Consider the following 17446-nt stretch of genomic DNA (forward strand, 5'->3'; position numbering starts at 1 on the left):
TGGCAATAGTATTGGCAGAGCCAATGCTGGTTTCTGCAGTCTTCCTGCATCCCTTGGTCGTCGACTTCGGATCACTTCATCTCCAGTGGTCGCAGAAATACAGTAAATGGGGTTGGAGTGTCCCCACCCCTCCAATGATGACACTTTGCAACATTGAATGTTGGAGGTGGCTATCCAGAACGGCCAGCCAGCCACCCAGAATCTGCCCAGCGACATTCAAGCCCCCTCCTGACTTCCTGCCAGCACACACACAAAGGAGAGTCTTCACAGGCTTCTTGCAAGAAGTAAGCTAAGGTAGGGCACCAAGAAAGGGACAGGCCATCTTCAACAGGACTTAAACACAAGGAGAGGACATCTTTAGTATATGGTCGCAATTAGTGCATTATTGTGGTGTGACAGGGCCTGATTTCAGGAGCCCATTAATGCCTTATTGAGGTGTGACAGGGCCTGTTTTCTGGAGTGTGTGCAGAAGAATACAGCCCTGATGCCACCAGGGATTATTTTTAAATAAAAGCCTCCAGAAAGGCCAGGATAGGGGAAATCCAACTAGCCCACCATGGAATAAAAATAATAAAAGGCCCACAAGAAGGCCTATAGGGTGTGGCAAATCGAGGTGATTCATCCCTTCTCCCCAGGGGGGAGCCACCCCCTTTGAGGCTAAGAGGTGAGCCTGCTCTGCAAGACCCTCCCTAAGGGTATGAGCAAATAGGACCTCAATGGGAGTGACTTACCCTTAGGGGACATAGACCCAATACCATATCTGCATATATGGGACTGCCTGCGATGAAGTACAATGTCATCCTTCTGTTCGGCTTCAGGCACAGACAATGTGGGAACCAAACAGCCATACCAAGAAAGAAGAGATGTGTCTTTAAAAAGAGAAGTGTATATAACTTGGACGAGTAGCTCTTGTGAGGAGAGAGAGAGTAGGGTACGCAAGGCAAGCCCCCTTACGTGATTATGCCTTGGATAGGCAGAGCAGAACAGAATCATGGAGCCTGTGACTTTTGGAAAAGCGAGGAACGGCAGAGTGAGACGCTGGAGAGCTGACGAATGCAATGGGAGAACCGTTGTCTGAGTGGGAAACCAAGACCCGTGCGTGGTGGTGGTGGTGGTGTGACCGCAGCTGCTGCGTGGTGGGTAAGAAGCTCAACACTGAGTCCACTGGAGGAGTGAGTACTTCTGGCGTACATAGGCGACAGTCTACATCAGAGGAGCCGAGAAAGCTACACTGGCAAATCCAGATACAGGGAAGAGCAACCGAGAAGATGAATAACCGAGTGCAAACCGAGCCCTGCAAGGTTCTCCTGCCTTGGAAAGTTACCGGAGAGAAGGGGAGAGGCACAAGGATGCTCGGGAGACATATTGGGGAGAAAGAAACCGCTCAATGTCACTATTATGAAAGACGAACATTAAATGAGCAGAATTGGAGTTATCTGAAACCCTTACAGAGCACGACGAAGAACGCTATTTGGGAAGTAGATAAAAAGTGGAATCGAATACCTTAGGAGAAAGGGAGAAGCCTCCAGGGTACTGAGTCTTGAAGAGACGAGAGAGCCCACAACAATTAAGTGTAACAAGTATTGTGAAATCAAATTGGCAAGGGAACAGATTCATAAAAAGGAGAATCCAATACCACAAACCCAGGAGAGGGGGACTTGTAATTTGGGTACGGTCATACTAAACCTAAGGAATATTAACCCTCAAGAATATAAGATGATATACATCGTTTCCACAAAAAGTGTTGTCGAACGGGTATTAAAGAGAATGCAAGGCCCACAAGTATATGGGAAGGGCTACATGGGCTCATGAAGGAAACCTCAAGACACTATCGGGGAAGATAATGTAAAGAAACCTATATTCTAAAGAGAGACATTTGTGTATCAATAACCACAGGAGGTGAGATCCAAACTTAAAGAGAAAGAAACCCAGAAGAGAGACGATCATGGGAAGAGAGACATTCTGTGGGCCTATTTTGAGTTACTCATGTTAGTGGTAGGGTCAGCTAAAGTTAGGCTGGGAATGTGCACGAATCAACTTCCTTATGACAGACGAGCACCTTTAATTTAGATAGATATGCAGGGGGATCCCTTTAGTAGAGAGAGGTCTTTGTCCTAATATTTTCATTAAAGAAAGTTACCATGTCAGTGTGTCTGACTCCTTCCGACCTGACGCATGTGGTGTCCGGGATGGGATGTCAACCAACTAATAGAAGTTGGGGGCATGCTGTTCACCAAGTTAGAACCAAGGGCTAAAGCCCCTACTGTAGCCATAGAATTTGATATAAAGAGCACAGAGGAAATTTGAATTCCACCAAATGAGAGATTGTTGACACCCACAGGACTCACTCTCTCGTCACCCCCAATTACCTATAATTAGCCTTACCTCTAAATCAGGTCAGCATGGAGATATGGCCTAGATGTTATGACGGGTAACAGATCCCGACTTCAGGGTAGATGTAAAAATCCTAATCCATAAACATGGAAATAATCCCTACACAGTTAAGGAGGGAGAACATTTCAGAGGAGATTCTAGAACACACCTTGATCCCGATACCTCAACAGGTGAAAGTAGATATCCCCACAGAAGAAGCCCACTGAGAAGAGGTGGAAGAAAAAGCACCCCTTCCGGATCTGGCTTTTGCCGAAAGAAATGACCCATCCCTCACAGAGACCTCTGGTAGGGTAACCGCCAAAGCAACTGGGTGCAGTCAGGCTGGACCTTATTTCGTCATAAACAAAGGTTTGTTATATCTGGGTGATATAGAAAAAGATGTCTCATCCAGATCACAGATTTTCGTTCCCCATAGCCATGCAAGGATCGTTTTAGAGCTGGCACACTCACATCTGACTGTCACTCATCAAGGGGAGGGAAAAACTCAGTCGGGTAATTACCAGATTCTATTGGCACAGAGTTTTTATTGATGTTAAGAACTTCGTTTTGGCTTCCGACATCTACCAAAAGACTACAGCAACACCGGTCTCAATAGCACCCTAAAGCCCTTGCCGATTATTGAAGTCTCTTTCTGCAGAATAGCGATGGGCCCGCTCAAAACATCTAAATTGGGATATAAAATCATTCAGGTGATTGTGGATTGTTCCATCTGATATTCTCAGGCATTTACCTTCATAATAACACCGCCAAGCAGATTCTAATACATCTATAACAGTTCCTCTCCAGAGTAAGGTTCCCAAAGGAGACCCTGACTGACGAAGGCACCACGTTTATGTCCCGACAGATGCAAGAGGAAAAGGGAGCCATCACAGTAACAGCTTCCCGGAGTTTGTACACCACCTTTTTTCAATCGCCCGTGCTCTCAGGAAAGCAGGATTCGGAGCAAACCCACGAAAGTGCGATTTAGCCCAGCCGGACAAAAAATATCTGGGCTACTTTGTGGGCAATGGCCTTATCCAACCCCAGATGGGGAAAGTGAAGGCGGTGCAGCAAACACCACCCCCTAAAATGAAGTAATCTTCAGGCATTCCCTGGATTAATCCGGATACTATAGAAGGTTTATGCCAAATTACTCGACCCTGGCAGCCGCTCTTACTTCTAAATTAAAGAACTCCCAACCCCAGGAACTAACTTGGAATAAGGAAGATCAAGTCAGTTTTAAGGACCTGAAAAACATCCTCTGTCTGGAACCAGTTCTTAAGATGCCGGATTTTAATAAAGAGTTCCTCCTGCAAACTGATGCCTATAAAGTCGACTTGGCTGCATTCCTCTCCCAAGAGTATTATGGTATTGAACATTCCGTACTCCTAAACCAGCAGGAAGCTCTTTACTTGAGAGCAGTCATGTGTGAGAAACCTGAAGGTGTCTCCCTGACTAGTCTCCAGGGATCTGTCATCCAGGTGGCCAGGACACAGCCATCGCTATTGGATCCAGTTTCTGGGTGTGGATCAGTGAGGGAGGATCACCTAGATAGGGGGTCCTCAGGGAATGGAAGTGGAACACGAAGGGTGAGACGCAGTATTCCCCTTCTTATAACACCTTTTCCCCATCCTACCACGTAGGACACTCGGAAACTCTACCCCCCGCCCCACCTTTCCCGACACAAACACTTTCTCACTACACAAAAGACAACGGACTAACACTGAAGCCGTTTACCTGACATGTCCCAACATCAGACAATTGACCAGAACCACTCACAGCTGACGGCCCTTGCCCACATGTATAAAAGGTGGAGCACGAGAGCACACTATGCGCGAGGCAGACCGCCCGACGTGAGAGCTAACTCAGCACAGCAGTTCAAGAGGAGGAGAAAGACAAAGACGAGGGGGTGACAAGGAGAGAAGCGACCTTGCCCTTTCCGACCAAGGGCCGTGAATCGTTCACAGAAGGAATTGTACGTATGCAGACAATAGCCAGCATGTGTTGCAGCAGATGTCTACGGTACACATGACCCTCCTACGCTGATAACCAAGCCGGGGAGAGATGCTGGTCTCCTTGGTACCAACCTTGACTCGAAGGAGAAAGAAAGCTAAGTGGTTCATCACAGCCAGTGAGTCAATGGGAGTGTCGATAAGAAACGGATTTGTGTTGAACGAAAAGTAGCGAACGGCTAATTTGAACTTTGAAATGCTTAAAGATACTATTGATGGAAAAGGGGGAAAACCAGCAACAGAGGAGTCCGGCGCCACGTGGGTGCTCACACAGGAAACTGGGCGATTACCCGATGGTAGAGACTACTGTAACCAGAAGGCCTTGGGAAAAGGCGAGAAGAGGTGAAAGTGGTCATGCAGGGGCCTTGTAAAATCCTCTGTACTGTCGAAAGTCTTTGACCGACAGATGATTGTGAAGCAAAGGGAAATTAATCCTGCTTGGTGAAACTAACGCATGAACGATGTTGCAAAGGTTGGCAAGAGTGAACCCGGCACAGGGACGCTAACGAGCAGCGGCGAAGTCTAAAGTCCCACGAACAGTGTGTTGACAGGAGTGAACCCGACCCAGGGATGCCCACACTGAATTGTGTCGAAAGACATTAAGATTTGTGAGTACAAGAAAGATTGGAAGACCTAGTGGAGTGAATTGTCGTCCTTGTAATTTGGGTCCGATCCTGGCCGACGGAGATCGAGGGGTGAAAAGTCATCACCCAAAGTCCATTTGGAAAGGAACTCTTTGTTGTTGAATACATCAGGCCTTTGCAGGCAAGAGACTTTATATTAAAAAGAGACTTAACCATCGGAGAACCTGATGGCTGGTACGAACTGTCGGCTTTTGCTAGGAAAGCTCGAGCGTGTGCTACTCAGGAGAACCACTTTGTCCCGTGCTCAAAATATGGGGAAGGGAGACCCCTGGCAATCGCACCCTGGCTTATTATTTGTGTACAATTCTTTAAACCCTATCCCACACTGTTTCTGTAATTAGTTGTAAGGATTTGCCAAAATCTTTTTTTTTTTTGGTATAGGCCTTTTATTTTGACAAGACGCCATAAGGACTGCCTTATTTTTCATTTGATGGTCGAAGCTGGCTCCCATCTTAGATTTAGTTTTAGATTAGGCGTTTTTCCACCCTGCATTTACATTTTAATAAACACCCTTGAACTGTGATCACTTGTGTCTGTCTTTACTGTTGCCACCATGAGTTCCTTGCAGTGGCCAAAGGGTAGGAGGAAAGGAGGGCACAAGTGTCCCGATGAGGAGGATCTCAGTCTTACTGTCATTGAGACAGTGCTGAACACCATGCCTGAATGGCAGACAGTCGGGAATGAGAGAGGAGGAAGAGGGCAAAGTAGAGGGAAGTTTGAAGGAAAGCTTTTTGTCATCGGCATAACACTGGAAATGAGGAGATCAGGTGAGCAAGAGGGGTGAGATAGATATTGAAGAGCCAAGGTGATAGTATAGAGCTTTGGGGGGGACACCACAGGGAGACAGGGTGGTGGAGGAGGAGGAGAAAGGGCCCAATTTCAACTTGGAAGGGCGGTTAGTGAGGAAAGAGGTCAGCCGGTCCATTGTCCTTCAGTGATGCAGAGAGTGTCACAGAGTCGTTTTATGAGGAGGGAGTGGTTGACCATGTCAAATGCAGAGGAGAGATTGAGGAAAATGAGAACAGTAGGAGGGTTGGAGTCGAGGTTTGCGAGCATGGTTTCACGTGCGTTCAGGAGAGCAGTTTCCGTGCTTTTGAAATCCCAATTGGTGGTCATGACCGCAGCTAACAAGATCATTGTGGATGGACAGTTGGGGGAGGACCTACTTTTCCAAGAGTAAAGCCAGGAAGGGGGTAGTAGAGCTAGGGCGATAGTTAGCTGGGCAGGAGGGGTCAGCAGACAACTTGTTTAAGAGACTGTTAGGGAGAATTCTCTTATAAGGCTAATTTCCCAAACCTAGCGAGTCCCCCAGCAGCTTTGCAGTATTTTTGGGGTTTGTTTTATTCTCCTGATAAGAGTGAGACTCTTTTACTCCCACTCTTAGGCATGATTTGAGGTATGTCTCTATTTGTGTGATTTTGGGCTATGGGGTTTTTTACTCCATAGGGTATCATCTATTTTTTGTGTATGTGTTACACAGCACCCTCAGTGCAGTAACACAGGGGTGTCATAGTGACCCCCAAACATAGACTCCATACCCTGGGATTGACTACTGCCTCCAAGGGCATGTAAAGTCACCATTGACTTTACTAGTCTTAAATTGTGAACAGAACCAGTACAAACCATCATATTGTGGAAGTACTGGAAGGGGTTAATTCTATTGCCCCTGGGTCTGTTTTCAAGGGGGCACTGTCCAGTCCCCTCTTGTCGAGTTTCTGGCTGGTGGCAGTGGTCACCACGCGAAATATTCCACCGGAATATTCTCTATGGGATTTTCCCATTGATTTTAAACGCACCACTTTTTGGTGCAATGTTAAAGATACCGCTGGTTTATTTATTTAATATTAAACCAACGGTTACGTCTTTTTGCCAGAACTCTTTTCTAAAATAGGGTTTGTGTCCGTCTCTGTAACTCTGACCAAGGTCGAGCCCTTTGTTCCACTTTGTGGCAGTCTTCTCCACAGAAGCCCTCCAAATGGTGCCACTCTGTCTGGGTTCCACAGGATGGGTGGGGAGGGGAATTGGCACCCTGGCATGCGTTGCCTTAGCAACTCAATTCACACTCTAGTCTGATTGGCCCAGTGGTGAGCCGCCCCGGCTCACCACTTAGTATGTGTGAGTGACAGCTAGGCTGTTGAATGGGGTTTTTTCTGCATAAAAGCAGGGCCTTTGGGACTGGAACTTGAGAAGTCGCCACAGGACCTAAGAATTCGAAGAGGGAAGAAGCTGAGTCAACTGCAACGACAACACCACCGGTGAAGCCCTGCTGCAACGAACTCGCCACTTTCCCAACGACAAGAGAAGATCTTCTGCTGGACGAGTCTTCTTCCTTTGAGCTGGTGCGATAAACCAGTTCGCCCCCTTTCGCCTTCCAAAGACGTCTCTTGGTCGAATCTGCCCGTGCCAAGCACCCCGGCGGCCGGCTAGCCAAGCTGCACCACTTTGACTGCGAATAAAAGGAATGCACCTTTTACCGACACACTCCTCGGCTGGTTTCATCCCTGTGCAGTGCATCGACTCCACGTTTCCTCCGCGATGAGATCCTCTCTTCCCCTGGTCAAAACAACGAACTGCAACCACTGCCAGGAACAACTCCCACCGCTGGAGCTTCCTCGCTCTATAAGGTACTGCGTTCTGCCTGGCCTCCCTTTCTTCGGTTTGCCCAAGGTGACCCTTAAATCCTTGGCTTTCCAACTGGGTTGGCCCCAGACCTTCTAACTTTAACTTCTTGAATCACCCCAACCTCTTTTGAACATTTTGCAAAGACTTTTAGTGCATTTTAAACTGTGTGATCTTGGACACATTTCGCTTTGCTCCATTTAAAGTGGGCCTGGCCTATGAGCTTTGGTTCTACAGTGTATACTGCCTTTTTTCCCTTGCTGGAACTCCTAGAATTGTTGGGACCTGTTTTATTTCTATGCTTTGCCTTTTTCTCTCCCTTTTATTATTGGAGTGCCATCTAGGTTACGCGCTCACATCTGTTTTAACAAATCTTGGTGTTTTAACTCTGACTTGTCTAATAATTATCAAGGGAGGTGTGTACACTTTACCTGACTGTGTATTAACTTGCTTTTTGATTTAGAGTGCTAATGTATTGCCTAACGTGTGTTTTAAATAAATAATTATATACTTTTGATACAAAGCTGTGGTCAGTGTTTGCTCTACTGTGTTTTTAGCCCTATTGTGTATACTCTTTATACTGCCCTACTCTTCTTGAGAGAAGTCTGACTGCTCAGCCACAGCTACCATGTAAATCTGGGTGGTGCAGACTGCTACCAATTGGGTTTACTCCTTACTCCTGTAGTCCTAATCTTTTTGCAGTGTTCCCCAAGGGAACTGCACAGGATTCTGCCTTACAGAGAGGGTGCACAAGGGATTGCTTGAGGGATAGAGGGAAAGAGCCAGTGGCGGAAGAGTGGTTACAGAAGTCTGCAAGGACCAGGGCAAGTGAGAGGATATGTTGTCCTTAATGGTTCTGGAGGAGCAGGGGAGCACCTCTTTGGAGAAGGCCTTCATAGAGCGGACCACTTTAGAGACCTTGTCCGGTGTTATGGCCAGGAGGGAGGAGAGTAAGGGCGGTGGGAGGAGGGGGGTCAAGGTAGGCAGGGGAGTAGCAGTGGGAGTGCATAGTTTGGCTGCATAGCCCATTTTGGCAACACAGGCACTCATTGCATGTACCTGCACATGCACGTATCAAAGACGGTGGCGTAGAAGAGCCAACCTTCTGACCCTTGACCACAAAAAGCACTGGTCTCCCAATGCCTAAATGCCACTACCTCACTGGAGGCATGTTAGAAAGCATCCTTTATAACCCCAACCTCTGCTTTCAGCAGAAAGGCCTGTTCCTTTTGCCACCACTTACCTGATGCCTGTCCCTCAGGCCTCAATTGCCAGTGTAGTGTGTTGGCATGCACTGCTTCCGGGGGTACCACCTAATTATATACCAGCTCATCCTACGAGACCAATAGCCGTATCCAGTGCCAGATCATCCCAAGTTCCAGACGAGACAGTCTTCTCCAAATTCAAACAGTCCAAAATTTCTCCTGCTACAAAGTCCTTTTTTAGGGACATTTTTCATGTAATGCCATTGCCTCTGTAGCCACCACCTTCACTGCAGCCATCAGCACCAGAGCCTCTGCAACTATCTCCAAAGGCGCTGTCACCTCTGCTGAACGCCACACTCCAAATTCCAGTGTCACCACCAGAGTTTATAGCCTGCATATGCTGCTGCTTTATGTGCTCACCCCACTTCTTGGAGGGAATTACACCCATGGGGAATGACATACATTGCAACGCCTCTACCGCTGAAGAGGTGGCATCAGTGGCAGATATAGATGTACCCAAATCAATAAACGTATACCATGAACACGTTTAATTGCTAATGGAATGCCTGGACCTACCTAGTGGAGTCTTGGGTACTGTCAGAAGTCCTTTCGGGAATGACAGACCAGTAGAATTACTCTTCTTTCCAATGTCCTTAAGGAGGCATAGAGTTTGGGAACTCTTAACATCGTGCCAGTTCAAGACACCTGCACAAAAGAAGTTGTGCCCCACTTCTTACCCATTGCCTCAATCAGCAGTGGTCTCCATGCCTCTATCTCAGGGCGGGAGGCATTCCACCTCGTCTAGCCCATCTTCATATTCAATAGCCACCCTGAGAATAGATGATCAGGCTGTGGATCGTTTTAATAGGGAAATTTACTGCCGTAGCACCCTTCGTCTGGGACAAGCCAACACTGATGCAATTATAACAGCCTGTAATGTACATCTCTGACAGTCCAGCTTAAGATCGGAAGGACAAGTTCCTTTTGAGGATAGCAGAAGCAAATCAACTCACCCGTGATATGTTGGACTCAGTAGCTGCCAACCACCTGGATACTGCTACAAAAGGCCAGTGAATTAGTAATGATATCCAGAAAGTGCTGCTTACCTGAAGGGCATCAGACCTATTCCTGCAGCCCGGGATAAGGTTCATAGCCTACCATTTGATACGCTCTTCCTTCCCAGCACTGATGAAGTACTCACTACATAAGACACTGCCATGCTGTTTGTTTTCATGAAGATGTGGCAGAAACAGCTTGTTTCTTTCTTAAGAAGCGGTCATGGGCGGTACCTAACCAAAGATTCAAGAGTTTTCAATCCTGCTCTGACTATAGACAGGATTGGGTCAGGCCGGGAATGGCAGAGCACCAAGAAGGAAGTGGATTGTCTGTCTGCGGGATCTCAGGAATAAAAATAGATAGATTTACAGGCTGCTCACTTGCATGTCCTGATGTGCAGTCTGCATCAATGTGTCCTCGGATTTGCAACAGCTAGTCTGATCAAGTTTCTGCCTTTAGGCCTGAACTCTACCCCCGCAGTGTTTTCAAAGGCCTTGATGTCTGTAATGGTCTGCCTGCACCTGAAGAATAATCCATGTATTTCTTTACTTGGATAACTGTTTTAGAAGGGACACAAGCCTAGAGCTAGTAATGCTGGGGTTGATGTATTCCCTAGGTCTGTCAGTGAACTCAGGAAGTTCACCCAGATGCAAATAGAGAATACAGATATGCAGTATGTAAAGAGAATATGCATGTGGCGTGAACAAGTAAAGCCAAATACAGGGAAATGTACAACCCGTACACGTTAAGACCTGCTGGTAAAATGCAGCACTCGAGCATCAACATGTTATTTCAGTGGATTTCAGCTTGGCTTGCTGCAGCATATTAAGTGTTGCCACAGATCTCCTAAAGAACACACCTACTCGCAGAGGGATGTTCAAGGGTTTTTATTCCAGATTTCGGAAAGAGGCTTGTGATGGCCATCCCTCTTTCTCTACCCTGGGGAATTCCCTCCCTTGCCCTGGCGCCCCAGAACCCACAATTGTCACAAGCTATCTGTGTGCCTGGAACTTGGTCTGGTGACAATGAGCCAGGCCACACCGGCAGCGGGGTACCTAGCTAAGCCAGTTAAAGAAAAATAAGATTCCCATAATGCCCCTCAGCAGGAACAGAAACCAACATGGACTGGAACTGGGAAGCAATATTAGGGACCGCGAAGAGGGCAAACCTAGCAAATTACCTAGTCTGGTTACTTAAGCTGGGGAAGACCTCAGAAAACCTGTCTCAGGGTCCAAGTACTGAAATTGTACAGGCAAAACACCCTCAGATGGACTGCATCTCCCACAATGCTCTTCTCTCCCAACTCGAAAAAACAGATTGGACCAGGAAAATTGAATTATCTATCCCTTCTTGGAAAGGGAGGCCATAGGGAGACCCTGGGGGAAACCTAAACTCCCCTAGAGCCCCTCTAACCGACTTGCCTTCCCAACAGCAGTACAGCAGGATATCATCCACACAAGCAGATTGTTCAGCCTCACAGTTTCCGAATGTCCGTCAGGCTTCTTATGGGCTTAGCCCAGCGCCCTTCGCTTCATTCTGACCATCAGAAAGCGTGATCCTAGCCAATTCAAATCCTCACACCCTTTAGTCTCACAGCTGCACAGACCATCGGCCCTAGTTCCACTCCAGAAAAGGGGACATGTTACTTTGTAAGCCAAACAGCCTAGTCCATTGAGGTGGCTGACAGGAACATGCAGCTCCTGTTTGGAGAAGGCTGGAGAGGGAAGACTAGTGGAGAGGAGAGGCACTGCAGAGACTTTAGAGACTGCTGCAGTTGGGAGCTGGAGAGGTGGCAGCAGGAGCGGAGGAGCAGTCTGAGATCTCGACAGAAAAAAAGAAAGTGTAATTGGTGAGCATTAAAGGGGAGAGAAAAGAGCAAAGGAGGAAGGAAGCAAATTTAGGAGTGGAGTGGAAGACACTAGTAGAAACAGGAGAAAGGAGGAATGAAGTAACGCGGGGAGTGGAGTGACAGGAGATTAGAGTGAAGGAGGAGAAACTAAGACCTGGGGTGGAGGTAAAGGAAGGAGTAACATTACAAGGCTGGAGGAAGGAAGTAAGACCCGAAGTTGATTGGAAGTTGGCGACAGCAGGTTAAAGTAGTAGTGAGGGACAGTAATAGATCACCATCTGGACAGGGTCTGTGAAAATGAGCACAATACATATTCAGATGAGGGGAGTGAAGACTATTGGCATGGGGTTGATGAGTGAAAGAGAAAAAAGAAAGCAATAGAGAAGAGATTGGGGCTTTAGGTATTGAAAAGAGAGGCGAAGACCTAGAAGCAGGTTAAACATCTAGAGGTAAAATGTTCCAGAGGGCTAGGTCAGGCCCTAGGTAGGACTAACAGGTGAGAGAAGGTTTCAGCGAGGGCCAGGCAGCCTGGCGCCAGTTTGGAGAGCTGGTGGGGAGAACAGAGTCGGGAAGGAAGTTTAATAGGGATTGCTGCCTTTATCGTAGCTGACCCCATCTGTAAGAGCACCCAGAGGGTCCTAACATACATCAAGAACTAGCTTACTCTTGGGGCATTGGCCTCTGGAAAGTCTGCAACTAGGCTCAAAGGAGCAGAAGAAGAGGTTGGGACATCCTGGAGCATGTTTTAATATGAAGAGCGAGCTAACTTCTATGGAACTTAGCAACAGAGACGACTGAGACTCGAAAGCCTGACCACTCAGTCTGAGAATGAAAACGCTGCTATAAGAGACATTTGTGGAAGAAGGCCATCCTATGTTTTGTGATTTCTGCTTATATTTAAGCTGGCCCACCCCTGTTTACTTCTTGGTTCCAAATGTCCAATTTGTGACATTGATAACCCCTGCTATATAACTGACTGCTTAGTTGTTATGACCCAAGTACAAAGTCTCCATCTTACTCTTTAACTCTCTTGTGCTCTCATTCTCTCATTTCTGTGAATCCTAACCAAAGTACCATTTAAAAATAAAAATCACAATAGTTCTTCAACTGTGTTTAAGTGCCTTTCAAATAACCAAACTCCACTTGTCTTTTTCTCTCACACGTTTACTCCTTTGCCTATGTCTGTCCCTCCCTTCCTTCTCGTACACTCCTCCCTGCCAGTCTACCCATTTTCTCTCTCTAACATGACCTCTTTTTTGTTCCTCCGCTATACCTTTCTCCCCCTCGACTACTGTCTACCTCAACCCTCCGATCTTAACTACTCTCTCCGTTACTCACACTGGGTCTCCTTCCACTACTATTTTCCACTCCCTTCTCCTCTGCCCATTACACTCTACTCCTCCCCATCTGCTACGCCCCCGTACACTGTCCTTCCTCATACTGGTCTCTTGGTTCTCTTACTCCTCCCTAGACCTCTCCTGAACAGCCCACACTGATTTGGTCTCCCTGCCTGTTTATATCCTCCCTATTGTCCCTGCCATTGGTCCCCCTTGTCAGCTCGTTCCCTGGGCCAGTCGCTGGCTTGCTTTCCCCCACGGACTGGGTTACAGGTATGCAAACGGATCTAGCCAACGTTAAACCCCAATCCCTTTATGTCTGCGTGTCCGCCATCGTTTGATAATGGTGGCCTGCTCCAAACATACTCAATTTCCTGTAATTGGCATGGGTGGTTTGTGAAAGGTGCTGTCATTCCCAGCAAGTCCGCTCTGAGAGGCTGATTCACTGGTTTGATAGGCGGATTCTATGTGATATTTCTGCATATTGAAGACCGAACACAAAAAATATTTTTTTCTTCAGTCGACTCAATATGCAGAAATATGACATTACATGACATCCCCCGCACACACCCCAAATCCGTTCTCCCGCCCCCACACCGGCTGGATTTTTTTGATTTCACCCCCCAATCTCCACTTTCCTCCCACTCCACCCCCTTAACCACCAAAAGCCTTTCTCACTTCTAACCCCCCACCACAGACACATTAACAGGCAGACAAACACACTTACATTTACCAGCTCCCCGTTACCCTCCCTAAACCTCTCTCTCTCTCTCTCTCTCTCTCTCTCTCTCTCTCTCTCTTTCTCTTTCTCTTTCTCTTTCTCTTTCTCTTTCTCTTTCTTCTCTTTTCTCTCCCCCCCCCCCCTGAAAATTCCCAAAACACTTAACTCGGGCACCCGCATCTCCCCTCTTCCGGCCCTGTCCTCTGCGAGCACCCGTGTGCGTCGCAGAGACTGACAGTTTGATTTAGAAAGATAGCTCAGAGTGGTCTCTGAGCAGTCTTCCTAAGCGGTCTTCTAGAAAATCGTTTTTCTTGACTGGATTTCTTCACTTAGTACAGATAGGCGGACCCGTACGCCCTCTTACTGGAGATGAGATTCTTTTTAAAGATCATGTCATTGTAGTGCAGAGCGTCTGGATTGCTGACTGGACAGTCGGATTGTTGCACAGTCGTGTAGCTTCTCGCTGGCTCTCTCCCCATTTAGTTGCTTTTCTCTTTCTTCTCCCGCCCAATATCATTGGCACAAAAAATTCTCTTTTGAAAACTTTGAAACCAAAATATGTGTGGCTTGATAAGGAGCAATAAATAATGTGCTTTTCCCGAAATTACCTGTCCACAACGATTGCACATTTAATGACTACTAGTTGACGTTTTGCACACAATATGTCCTTTGGTAAAAACGTTTTTTGCGCTTCTGGTTCTTAAGTATTGATTGGCGTATATAGTTTTCTAAGTGGTCATTACATTTTTTTGATACTGTTACCCTGATTTTTTCATCTTTTTCTCCAGTCTGTGGCACTTTGCATTAAAAGAATAACCACATTGAAAGTCATAATCAACTCACCATGAAGATTGATCTATTATATGATGTGTTTCTGTTTCAGACGAAACTGCATTTTAGCAGATGAAATGGGCCTTGGAAAAACCATTCAGTCAATCACATTCCTGCACGAAATCTACCTAGCTGGTATCAGAGGACCTTTCCTAATCATAGCTCCACTTTCAACCATTACAAACTGGGAGAGAGAATTTCGTACCTGGACGGACCTCAATGTTGTAGTGTTCCATGGGAGCATGATCAGCAGGCAGATGATACAGCAGTACGAGATGTACCCTAGAGACTCACAGGTATTTCAGATGTTCTTTTTAATCAGTGTCAAGTTGAGGCTTATGTTTATTCGCTTTTATCCTTAATTTATTAGAAGGGCGTTGATCTTCCAAAAAAACAACTTAATGTGGAAGGCATGGTAATCTTCTTCCCTGGTGTGGTACTTCAGGACTGTACATTCTCAAAGCATTCATCTTGATCGTCTCTGAAAGATCAAAACTGAAGAGCATAAAAAAACATAGCTGAGTTATGTTTGTTATATTTTAGGAAAATGTTTTGTTGCCATTTAATTGTAACTAGATAGAATTATCGTTTAGTTTACCTTTTAAACGGTAGAATGTCAGTCAAATGTTTTGCGGACCCAATGCACCATCTGAGGGTCCTGTCCTCAAAACAATGCCCAGGACTGCCTGCCAGTGTGGAAGCCACCTGGAGCTCTGCGATTGGCCCCCAAAGTGTCAAGTGACTGTCTTGAGGTTCGTTTTCAATATTTTCTCTTGGCCACATCCTGCTTTGTCAGAGTACCTTGTGCACCATCTGAGGGTCCTGTCTGGAAAACAAATATCCCTGATCCTACAACACCCAGGACTGTCAGTGTAGAAGCCATCCGGAACACCTCCCAGAAGAACATGTGTGTGTCTGCCTCGCATATTCAGTCTCCCCTGGGCATTCAGCCTGGGTGTCTGCAGCCAAGGCCCAAATGAAGCAAAGGGGCAGCTCACTGTTTCGGCCTGTTAAGGCTTGAACGGGCTTAGGACCAGAAGCCCTGCTCAAGCCAGGAATTTGCAGAGCTCAGCCTTTATCTGACTTCTGCTTCCGCACATAGGGATACTTCCACTCATTGTCTATCCATTCACTGCAGAGCTTCTGTTACCTCACACGGCCAAGGTACATTGTTGTTTTGTGCCTGGTTACCTGTAGCCACATTGTAACCCAATTCCGAACTTGCTTCTTCTCAGCCAACCATCCACCCCTTCCCTTGCTGCTCACACACCTACTCTCTCTCTCTTTCTCTCTCTCTCGGACTGCACCCTTGATTCGTTGTCTTCATTTGACTAGTTCTTCGACACTGCATCAAGCATCTTAACTTCGTTCCATTGCTCCTTCTACTTACTTTTCCCTTCTCGCTTAGTTTTCATCCTCAGCTTGATATTAATTCTGTAAAACTATCTGACCTCCCCATCTTCCTCCATCTTCGCTGTACCTCTCAAATAGGAGACTGCCATTCTCCTAATCTATCCACCTCACCTACCGCACAACACCTGCTCCTCTCTCCGATCACCTATCACTCTTTCACTTGGCCTCTAGATTGCACAATCCCTCTGCAACAAGTCTTCCTACATCACTGACCTCTTCGACTCTTATCACCCTCAACTTTAATTTCTTGCTATCACATAAAACTGGGCCCTTTGCTATCACATAAAACTGGGCCCTCCCACCCCCATGTGACTCTTGCTACACTAGCGGCTCTCCACACTGACTCTGCTACCTTCTCCCACACTCCTGACCTGTTGGGAAGGGTGGCAGGTTGTTGTACCTTATCAATAAGACACTCCACACTTCCTATTTATCACCGTCTGATATCAACTCTTCCCGTTTAAAATATGCCTCCCTCCTACCTGCATTGAACTTAAAATATGCCTCCCTCCTACCTGCATTGAACTTAACTCCCTCCTACCCAACCACTCCCTCTACTACCAGACAACCCACTCTGGGTAGTCTGTTCGCAAACTTGTGTCTACCCTACAATCTTTTCTCACACCTCTCAAGCCAATATCCATCACCTCCCCAACCCTCCTTCTGTCCACCACCTCTCTCCATATTTAATACCAACTCAAAACATAGGTCATCGATATACTCATGCAGGTCTGTGCATGAACACTGCAGAGGTCCCGAAAACATGACCCAGGAGCTGGCGCTGTGGTCGCAGGAGGGTCACTTATTGCTAGAGTTCGAGGATGTTGGCCATACAGAACATAAAAGGGAGCAAACCCTATTGCTGAACGAGGAGCATTATTATATGAAAACTCGGGAGTGCACAACATATTCAGCCAGGTTTTTTGGTGTTGTAGGCACAAGCATCATAGAAACTGCTCGAGCATCTGGTTGACATGCTCAGTTTGCCTGTCTGTTTCAGGGTGGTAGGCTGAATAAAAACGTGCATTAGTGCCAAAGAGAGAGGTCAAGGCCATCCAGAACTCAGAAGTAAACTGGGAATTCCGGTTGGATAGATGACAGAGGTAAGACCGAACAGAGATAACACGCGCCGGAAGTACAGATCGACTAATTCAGGAGCAGAAGGCAGACCAGAGCATGGAACTAATGTGGACATTTTGGAGAAGCTATGAACAATCACTGAAATTGTATCCTTCGAAGGGATTGTGTCCTCCGACATATTCTTTAGCTTTGATAGATCATCTCCCAGCTTGCTGGCCTCAGAAAAAAGTGTTCAGTAGAGGGCGCTGCGCGTCGACGTCCCTTGAGCCGATGTCCCTCGAAAGCCTCTGTATCTGCGCCGACGTC

General features: G+C 46.8%; 1 protein-coding gene across 8 annotated transcripts in view; it reads left to right on the forward strand.

Annotated features, from left to right (window-relative positions):
• CHD9 (chromodomain helicase DNA binding protein 9) overlaps window positions 1–17446 on the forward strand; it is a 3201601-nt gene that overhangs the window by 986606 nt on the left and 2197549 nt on the right. For all 8 annotated transcript variants that reach the window (XM_069639531.1, XM_069639523.1, XM_069639522.1 and 5 more), the window contains one exon: window positions 14700–14943. In XM_069639531.1, coding sequence (XP_069495632.1) covers window positions 14700–14943 — 244 coding nt within the window. The remainder of the gene's footprint in view (window positions 1–14699; window positions 14944–17446) is intronic.

The sequence above is a fragment of the Ambystoma mexicanum genome, chromosome 1q, assembly GCF_040938575.1.
Source record: "Ambystoma mexicanum isolate Mex_15411 chromosome 1q, UKY_AmexF1_1, whole genome shotgun sequence".
Classification (NCBI taxonomy): domain Eukaryota; kingdom Metazoa; phylum Chordata; class Amphibia; order Caudata; family Ambystomatidae; genus Ambystoma; species Ambystoma mexicanum.